Source organism: Bison bison, unplaced genomic scaffold (assembly GCF_000754665.1).
Source record: "Bison bison bison isolate TAMUID 2011002044 unplaced genomic scaffold, Bison_UMD1.0 scf7180017864484, whole genome shotgun sequence".
In the NCBI taxonomy this organism is placed as follows: Eukaryota; Metazoa; Chordata; class Mammalia; order Artiodactyla; family Bovidae; genus Bison; species Bison bison.
In genome coordinates this window covers 7,024,524-7,035,026 of record NW_011495044.1, presented here as the reverse complement: position 1 = coordinate 7,035,026, position 10,503 = coordinate 7,024,524, and the positions used below count along the sequence as shown (strand labels likewise).

Sequence of the window (10,503 nt, the reverse complement as noted above, 5' to 3'; positions counted from 1 at the left end):
CCAAAGTGTCGGACAGGATTGAGTGACTCACTTATTCTGTCTCTAGCAAATGTAAAGTTATGAGAGTCAAAACTATCTTCAGGCTTGCTGCTTGCTGTCCTCCGGGTTAAGGAAACCACAGAGATCCCATCTTTTCCTCCTAGGAAAGGAGAAACAGGAGAAAAAAAAAAAGGATACAGAAAGTTTCTGGTTTCCATTGTCTTTAGCTTAGTGGGGTTTATCTGTGTCTTTTGGAAAATCTATACATAAGAAACTATTTCCTAAAAAAATCCCTGAAGTTCTACTACCAAAGACATAAGCAAAGACATCTAAATAGCCACAGAGTCAAAAAAGGAAAGTTTATTTGAGAACAAGAGTGAAAGCTTCCGCACACATTTGACAAGGTAGATGTGTCTTGATAATAGCCGCCATCCACATTTTAACTCTACCAATATTACCACAAATGGGACATATTTTTTCTAACAAAGATTTAGACGTATGTAAAGGGCTATGACTAAATAGAGTCAAAGGAAAGTTGAGGCCCCACAGCTTATCCCTTAGACATAGGACTTAAATCAAACAATCCAGTCTCCTAATGCAGTGGCTCTCAACTTGACTTCTTATCAGAATGCCAGGGACTCTTGAAAAGAATATCTCCACTATTAGACTATACCCAAGCAAGAGTCTTTACGGGGCGGGTAGGACCCAGGCATTAGCGTTTTTTTAAGCATGCCAGGTGATTCCAACGTGTAGCCAAGGTGGGCGGCCGCTGCTCCAGAGGCAGGTAGCAGCCATCAGCAGGTTCCTCGGCCCATCCACTCCGTTAGGGAGGGGCATCTGCTGGTGTTGTGGCCTCTCCACAAACCTGTCATTTACTCTGCTCTTGAACTCCAGGCATTACCAGTTTTGGGTACAATTTGGAGCCCTTCCATTTGCCTTAGTGATTTTTACAGCAATATTTAACCAGGCAAATATCATCAAAGAGAGAAAAGTTGGAAAGAGAAATTTCCATAAGGCATGATATGAATAAATAAGTGAAAAAACAAAAAGCAATCTCAGGTTTAAAAGTAAAGCATGACACAAAATTCTGTAAAGCAATTATCCTTCAATTAAAATTTTTTTTAAAAAAGTAAAGCATGAGAAGTCAAAGCCTGTGAAATTTTATTTATACAAAAGAATAAAAATATTTTAAAAGGGTTGATTTAAACTTATGTTTTTCAGTTTTTCTTGTTCCTTGAACATGAAACTGCTTTCAACTCAGAAAGATTTAAGGTAGGTAATTATTAAATAAACACTCTTTACCTTCCCTCGGCAGAAAAACAAAAAGCCAAGCCCCATTCTATTTATGGTAAACCAGATTATATTCAGTTAAGAATATTGGCAACTGCACAAAACAGATTATCAGATATGTCAGCAGGAAGGTATGAGCTGTACAATGGCATTACAAAAAGTCCCCAAAGAAAATAAGATGGTAAAAACAATAATAGAAAAATGGTAAAACACAAACAAAATAAGAAAATCAGATATTTACAGCCTCCCTCTGAAATGTGACCTGTGTTCTACATTCAGCATAAAACAAACCCAGAGAACATTTCTCCATGCGCATGACGGATGAAGCTGGTGCCAGCCAGTTCGGGGCTGGGGGGAGACATTCCTTCCGAGAAGGGAGGAATGAACAGTTAGCAACTTGGGAGTATAACTCTGTCGTGTGGTTTCCTGCAGTTCTGTTACTAAAAATGACACAAAGTAAATGACCCAATGCGGTCTTATGGAAATGACTTGTTTGTCACCACATTTCAGAACAAACAACTCAGAGTCACAGGCACTGGGGCCTGGGAAAGCAGAGGTGGATGGCCACGCACGCAGGTGAAGGACGCTCATCTTCGTGAGGTCGGAGGAGGGAAGCAGGGCTCTACAGCCTGGAAGCATCTGCACTAATGAGTCTTCTAATAGTCCTGAAGAGAGAAAAGCAAAAGTCCCAATTTACCCTCAGCAGAACATTGATAAATTCTCATCAACAACCCTGCCAGGAGACTGTTCTGTAATCAAGATTCTGTTTCAAATGCAATGGACATTTCACATCTGAAAGTGGCCTGTCTTCTGAGTCCCACAAAGGGACAGAAGTATCAACTCTTCCTTATCAGACCTGAGAACTCACCAGTCAGAGGCATGGCGGGGGGTGGGGTGGATGAGGATATGAGAAAGAGTAGTATGAACAGTTGATTATTTAATCAAATGTAGTTTTTCTTCACTTAAAAATATGTGACCCCGCGAGGCGAGGGAGCCAGTGGGGAGGAGGGGTGGCGGGAGGGCGCTCGCCCGAGGAAAAAAAAAAAAAAAAGTGACCCTTTCTCTCTCCAAAACATAACAGAAGAACATCAATCTAAAAGTTGAACTGTGTCCAGATGGACACCCCAGACTTTAAAACAAGAACTGTGACCCCAGATTAGGAACATTCAAGAAGGCAAATACATCTTTCTAACCATTTTCAAAATTTACCAGCCTCTATGAAATGGTCTGGCTGATACTTACAGCTCGTGGTTTTTTGTTTAACTTCAGATCAATCCTGTGATGGGAAAGATAAAAGAGATATTTGCATTTTAATTTACAGAAAAAGGGTCCAAGAACCAGCTACTGCATAGGGCACAAGCTATAACAAAGACTATTTGGTTAAGTAAAACCCACATTCTTCATTAGACTAAGTCACATTTAGTTGTTTACCCAGATATTACTGAGCAAGTATTGATTAAAAACATGAGCAGATACTCTTGCCACAAGGTAAACTTAGATGACTCAAAAAGAAACAGACAACAGCCGTTATGAAAGCCATACAATTTTTAGAAATTATTCCAAAATGACACGTTAAAGGGCTTGGATTAAGAGGACATGCTCTACGTTAATATACTAGTTCTGCAACTACATCGCTGTCTGAGACACAGAGTAATTAAGAACAGAAAAGAGACTAGGAGTTTGTATTTCTGGATGTGAAACACAAAAGAAATTAAACACATTTCAATTTTTAAATCTTCCCACAGCAAAATATCAAGATCTTAAACTATTAACCTCCTTATGAAGCAAAGCCGGGACATCAATTTAAATATGATTAAAGTAAAGGTTATCTTATTTTTCAAGAAATCGAAATGCATAAAAGTGAAGTTTACTTAACTTTGCTTAACTTATTAAAAAATGTTACCTCCAGCACGTTTTTGTTTTTAAAAAAACTTCCCAGCCTAACCTAATATACATACCTATAATTAAACAGATAAACTAGGGGTTAGAAAGGTCTCAAAAAGGCATACTGGTCTCTACACACTAGACACACAGCACAAAGACTAGTTCAAATCAAACTTACTCAAAGTCATAATCAAACATGCCAGACGGGCTGAGGGCAGCATTTGAAAGGAAGAAAGCAATAGACGTTAATAATGTACTAACTGAATAAATTAGTTGATTAGCCACCCTAGCAAGTTTGTAGAAACAATATCAGTTTTAAGAATCTTAAGCCACAAAGTTTAAAACATCAAAGCACCAAAGATTCTGGGGTTGGGAGACTCCCTTCCTTCAGTGGATTTCATATCAGAAGAAAAGACTATAATAAGAAAAGTTATTTCATTAGAAAACTATAGATACCTACAGGCCTTCTATTAGCTGCTAGATTGAGAGTTAGAAATTTTTAAATATTTAATTGTAATGAAAAATAAACAGGGGATTAGAAGAAACAGAGAAAGAAGGGTTTAGTCACATAATGAAAGGTGCTTTGAAGACAGTACCAACAACTCAGTATAATGTACTTTCGCTAAAATGAAAGATTAAAACATCATAAATTTCTGGAGATAAAAAACATTTTGTAATTTCTAACTCAGGTTTTATATTTGTGTCCAAACACAGTATTACTTTTCCCAGCATTCATGCTAGAAGCCAAGGGTCGAATCAGAGTCTTATTCCGTAAATCATAGAGCCACATTACCCTGCCCCTGAAACGGTGGAAGGCAAGTGAACTGTTTACATCAGCACTACTATTACGGAACACCAAAGTCTGCAGGGAAGCCACCATCTACAAGCACCCAGGCCACAGGAGTCTAACTGGGAGAAGCCCAGAGGAGCCACTCTGGGCCATCTCTGCTACAGGACCATGGGCTGGGGCAGACCTCCAAAGAAGACATTAATCAGGGGCACGACACCCGTCCTTAGCTGGCTCCAGAACCTTGCAGGCTGTAGACAGATGGTAAAGCAATATGCAAAACGGCTGTTATTTCCTCCTAGCTAATGTTTGCAGGAACAAAGCTAGAATAAAGCTTAACTTCAACATCCTTTATGCAACAGTTTCACTTAAGACATTTGGGAAAAGTATACAGTAAGTGTACACACCAGGAACTGTCAGAAATTTAACTTTCAGTCTAACTTTGATCAGAAACTAAAGAAGTAGACTGTACCTACTTAATGAAAACTTCATAAACTACTAGAATTCTAGAGCTTGGTACAGTAGTAAAAACCTGTCAGAGCAGCTAGAGGTTGTAATTTCAACTTTCTTCTTTAAACACACTGGGATTTACTGTTCCGATATCATGTAAAGCATAAGAATTTAGAATCCTGTGATCAATTTATGAATGCTAAAGATTATTCGATAGATTTTCATATTCTTGAAAAGGTCAAATAAAAGTTATTTCTTTTGCTAAGGTACCTATTTATTTCCACTTTGTTTACTCATCACTAAATAAAGCCTTGCACATGGCGGGTATTCATACCTTTATTGAAGTAATTTACCATTGACTTTTATCGGACAATATGGAGCGTGGAACACTGGAGGAGAAACAATACTGCACTGGGAGCAGAATCACAAACGTGTAGACAAAGCGCTCCCCACCCCCACCCCCATCTGTGGGACCAGCGAAGACACTGGTCAGGGGTGAGGGTGTTGGGCCAGACACAATTCCACACTAAAGATGGCAAGAATCTGAGAAGGTGTGCTAAACGTGTTTTCTCCAGAAAGAAGGGAAATCAATTCCATTCTCTTCCCTTGGGGCAGGTGAGTCATCCCTAAGGCCCACAGAGAAATCCAGCCAGATACTAAACCAGGGGGATGACAAAAGGATTCTGCTTTCGAAACAAAAAGCCCCACTGTGAAGGCAATAACTACCACCGAAGATCTTTTTAAATCCTAGTATTTTTCTGGAAGGAGTTAGCTCCTAAGGCCAGGAGAAGAAAGGCAGGAAAAGCTATTCCTATGGAAATCTACTAGCAATCCACAAGGAGAAAGTTAAGTTCGATGTCTAATTCCTTTTTATCAGCTGTTTGTATCATTAAGGAAAATAAGGTATAACCTGAAATACACAACAGCTATAGAGAGTCTTATCATATACCAGGAATGGAAAAAGAAATGTCCCAGAAACTTCCAAGGAATTTATCCCCTCCTCTAGATACTCTGAAATAGGAAAATAAATTGTTACATTTAAAATGACACTGAAGTAAACTTAACGAAAGCAACACAGAGCATAACCTTTTTATCTTGACAATTAAAAAAAAAAATACTTTAAAGAGTATGGCTCTCTGCTATTCATGATAAACTGGCATTGGTCCTGTCATAGTAATCAAATAACCTGTAGCCTTACTTAAGAAAAAAAAGCGGGAGACAACACGATGCAATTTTTGCCCTCTCTTACTATGCTTACAAGATTGGCCTGGTGATGTTTGGTTTGCATAAAAATGTTCAGTTGCAGTCCTCAGTCACTATCTGGATATACTCCTGCATCTAAAACCACACCAATGACAAGAAAGACTCTTCAAAGAATTAAAGCCTCAGCTGATGCCAAGGAGGCTTAAACCTGGTAAGAGTTAATTCTGTATCATCCCTGCTTGCCACATCCATTGAGCTAACGACTGTAATGCCCTGGGTGCGTGAGGGCATGTTCTACAGGAGAGCTCAGACCAGAGGCAAGCTGAAAGGCAGGGGACCCCACCCATTCCTTGCACATCCCCTCGCATCTCCTCAGCATGCAGGCTCCTAAGAGGAGCAGGACAAAAGCCAGCCTGTTGGATGTCTGGTTTTCATACCTCCCAGAAGAAGATTTGAGGCCAGGACAAGATTCCTTCCTGGAAAAACTAAGAATTTCCCTCTCTGACTGCAACTGGACGGCTTCAGATTACCTGAGCTAAGAGACCCCGGCACTATCATACAACCCCAAGCAGAGTGAACGCTGAAATCCTCTCTGGGTAACACCTGACCTCTCTGTCCACTGGTGTGATTCCTAGCTCATTAGGCACTACAAAAAAAGCACGGTGAACAAACATTATCTAGGAAGGCGCTCTTGTGAATTACAGCCTTTATATTGTTCTCTGGCACTCAAATCAGCAATTTGTGAAGATAAGCAATCACAAACCTTGTATTTAAAAAGTAAAAAGGCACATCAGCTCATTCTCTCCATCCTCCAGGGAATAAGGGTAGGCAGGATCAGGACTAGGAGGCAAAAGACTTAGCTCATCCTGCAGCTCCCCACAGGCTTCCCAGGTGGCGGCAGCGGTAAAGAACCCGTCTACCGATGCAGGAGACACAAGAGACACAGGTTCAATCCCTGGGCCAGGAAGACGCCCTGGAGGAGGGCATGGCAACCCACTCCAGTATTCTTGCCTAGAGAATTCCACGGACAGAGGAGCCTGGGGGGCTGCAGTCCACAGGGTCCCAAAGAGTTGGACACGACTGAAGCGACTGAGCACGCGTGCACACAGCTTGCCACAAGCGAGTGGCACTTTGCCAGTACACAGATTCCGCTTCTAGTTCCCTTTACCTCCTCTGAAAGGATTTCAAATTCATCTGACTAAACAAAAGTTTTATGGTCTGGAAGATCCCCTAGAGAAGGGAATGGCAACCCACTCCAGTATTCTTGCCTGGAGAATTCCATGGACAGAGCAGCCTGGCAGGCTACAGTCCATGGAGTTGCAAAGAGTCAGATACAACTGAGCGACTTTCACTTTTCACACTAGAAGCAGTAAGCAGGATGTCTCCCTTCACAGTTACTCTAATGCCCACCAACTCCTTCCTTAGAGAAAAATTAGCCTGCTTCATTAAGACCAAATGAGTTTCTTCCCATCAGCAACAGAAAGACCACACCAATCCTGAAGAACGTTTATTCCAGTAAAGACCCTTCACGGCAATGGTCAGTGGAAGCTCTAAGTGGCTGGGGACAGGGCAGAAGTGCAGGGGTTGGGGAAGGGTGGTCCCTGCCACTGACCTGTGCCGGTTTTTATTCTTTCGCTTTTTATGGCTGCTGTGATGACTCCCTGTGGAGGTGGAAGAAGCAGCCTTCTGTGGTTTCACTCCCTGCACAGATCCATCCAGATCCTCAGGGTCCTCCTGGTTGGGCTCGTTTTCCTGATTGTGGAAGTCTGGAGAAGTGTCACTTTCCGTCCCACTTCCTGGCTCCCCTGGAGGGAAGAAACACAAGGCCCCCAAAGCATCATCAGTACTGATGGACTGATGGACAGGCAGTTTGTCCATCAGTCCAGAAAAGAATTTTCGAGCACTAAAATATATAGTACTACCCTCAAGGACCATATATTCCAACTGACAGGAAGATCAGTTCAGTTCAGTTCAGTTCAGTCACTCAGTTGTGTCCAACTCTTTGCGACCCCATGAATCGCAGCACGCCAGGCCACCTTGTCCATCACAAACTCCCGGAGTTCATCCAAACTCACGTCCATCGAGTCGGTGATGCCATCCAGCCATCTCATCCTCTTTTGGGCCCCTTTTCCTCCTGCCCCCAATCCCTCCCAGCATCAGTCTTTTCCAATGAGTCAACTCTTCACATGAGGTGGCAAAAGATACATACAGTCAAAGCATCAAAGTTACCAGAGTGCTGAAAAACTTGTAATCTGAAACAGTGTAACCAGAGGCAGCAGATTTAAGGACAGCTGAGAGACTGTACCACACAAGATAACCTCGCTACATAGCAGTTACTGAAACACAGAATACACTAATGGGAGTAATAATTACACAAGAAGCATTATCAAAAACAGTATATAAGTCTTCAGGAGGTGAGAGATGACCTTGGGAAAAGATCCTACAGCTGGCCCTGGTTCCTTGCCAAACTACACAGGAATCTTGACTTTCCATGAAGAAAAAGGGTCAAGGAGGAGAAGAGCTCCACCACCGAAGTTACTCTGAGACGCCTTAAGAATATTATTTTAAAAGTGGTAATAATACCTTTCAGTTGACACATATTCCCAATTTTAAAATATCCCTCAGATACATTAAATAAGCAAATCAAGAACAATTTGTATAAATACATGTTTTTAAGAAAAACTACACATACTTTGGTAAAGGTACACTTTTTCTTCCTGAAAGGAACTCCTTGAAACTTAATATAAAAGGACAGAGGAGGAGAAGACTATCACTTCACTGAACTGAGGAAGAATCCCAAATATGTGTACATTACCTGTTTTTAAAAATTTTCAAAAGGAGTTAGGTGAACAGCAGAACCAAGGATTAGCTTTCTTCTTGTTACGTCTTTGTAATATAAACTTCTAGGAAGAGATTTCAAATTGAGTAGCACAAGGATATTAGAGCTAAAACAAAGAGGTAGTCCCCAAAAAGCAGAAGGGAGAAATCGAAGCAGATCTCAGCAGTGACGAATCCCTGCCTTTGAACACTTTATGAAAACAGAAGAGGGAGCTCTAACACCATTAAGCTAGAAAAAGTATACTAACCAATCCTGTCCTGAAATCAAAGTGGAATTTATAAAAAATCAGCACAAGAACTTCAAAACTTACTACACAAAGCTACAGTAACCAAGACTGTGTGGTATTGGCCTAAAACCAGACATACAGGTCAAGAGAACAGAATTCAGAGTCCAGATATAAATCCTTACATTTGTGGTCAACTGATTTTCAACAAATGACAAGACAATTCAATGAAAAAAGAACAGTCTTTTTGACAAATGGTGTTGAGATAACTGGATATCCACACACAAAAGAATGATGTTGGAACAGTATCTTACACCATATATAAAAATTAACTCAGACTGGACCAGAGACTCAAATGTAGAAGCTGTAAAACTCTTAGAACTCACTGGATTAGGCAATGGTTTCTTAGATAAGACCACAAAACCAAGCATAACAAAAGAAAAAATAAGTAAAGTGAACTATATCATTTATATACAACTCTTGAACTGAAAATCACACCCCAAAAGTAAAAACACAGCCCACAGCAGTGGGGCAGGGGCAAAGTGGGCACACGGGGCCAAGCACACGGTCACACATGGAAACGAAACTGGTAGTGAGCACGCTGCAGTGCACACACACATCAGAATATGGTGTGTTCATACCACGCTTATAAACCAGTGCCACCTGAACACACACACACACAACCCACAGAACAGGAGAAAATGTATTTGCAAATCATATATCTGATAAAGACTCGTATCTAGAATATATATTAAAGAATTCTTAGAACTCAGGAAGACAAACAAAATTTAAAACATCAGCAATGGATTTGGATAGTTCTCAAAAGAAGATATACAAATGGCCAAGGTGCACAGGAAAGGACGCTCAACATCATCAGTCATTAGGGAAATGCAAAACTAAACTACAAGGAGGTAACCCTTCCGAACACTAGGGTGGCTATAGCAGAAAACAGTAACAGGTGCTGGTGAGCATGTGGAGAAACTGGAACCTTCCAATGGGGCTGATGCGAATGTAAACTTGCACCCTCACCTTGGAAAACACCTCAAAAGGTTAAACAGAGTTAACAAACCACCAGCAACTTTACACCTGAGAACATATTCAACAGAGATGGTAACACGTTCACACAAAACTGGTCATAAATGTTCACAGAAGCACGATTCACCGTGGGCGTCCCTGATGGCTCAGTGGGTAAAGAACCCACATGCAGTGCAGGAGACACAGGTTTGATCCCTGGGTTGAGAAGATCCCCTGGAGAAGGAAATGGCAACCCACTTCAGTATTCCTGCCTGGAGAATCCCACTGACAGAGGAGCCTGGTGGGCTACAGTCAGTGGGATGATGGACAAGACCGAGCAACTAAGCATGCAAAAGTCCGTCAACTGATAAATGCATAAATAAATAAAAATGGTATATCCATACATTTCCAGCAAATTTGGAAAACTCAGCAGTGGTCACAGGACTGGAAAAGGTCAGTGAAGAAGTTCCTCTTCACTTTCTGCCATAAGCGTGGTGTCATCTGCATATCTTGATGAAAGTGAAAGTGGAAAGTGAAAAAGTTGGCTTAAAGCTCAACATTCAGAAAATGAAGACCATGGCATCCGGTCCCACCACTTCATGGGAAATAGATGGGGAAACAGTGGAAACAGTGTCAGACTTATTTTTCTGGGCTCCAAAATCACTACAGATGGTGACTGCAGCCATGAAATTAAAAGACGCTTACTCCGTGGAAGGAAAGTTATGACCAACCTAGACAGCATATTCAAAAGCAGAGACATTACTTTGCCAACAAAGGTTCGTCTAGTCAAGGCTATGGTTTTTCCTGTGGTCATGTATGGATGTGAGAGTTGGA

At 41.2% G+C, this 10,503-nt stretch overlaps 1 protein-coding gene across 1 annotated transcript in view; it reads right to left on the bottom strand.

The window, feature by feature from the left end:
• Positions 1-309: 309 nt before the first annotated feature.
• Positions 310-10,503, bottom strand: part of SNIP1 (Smad nuclear interacting protein 1) — a 55,955-nt gene continuing 45,761 nt past the window's right edge. The window contains exons 6-8 of the mRNA XM_010862783.1: positions 7,206-7,398; positions 2,512-2,545; positions 310-1,934 (exon numbers count right to left, since the gene is read on the bottom strand). Coding sequence (XP_010861085.1) covers positions 1,926-1,934; positions 2,512-2,545; positions 7,206-7,398 — 236 coding nt within the window. The 3' untranslated portion in view covers positions 310-1,925. The remainder of the gene's footprint in view (positions 1,935-2,511; positions 2,546-7,205; positions 7,399-10,503) is intronic.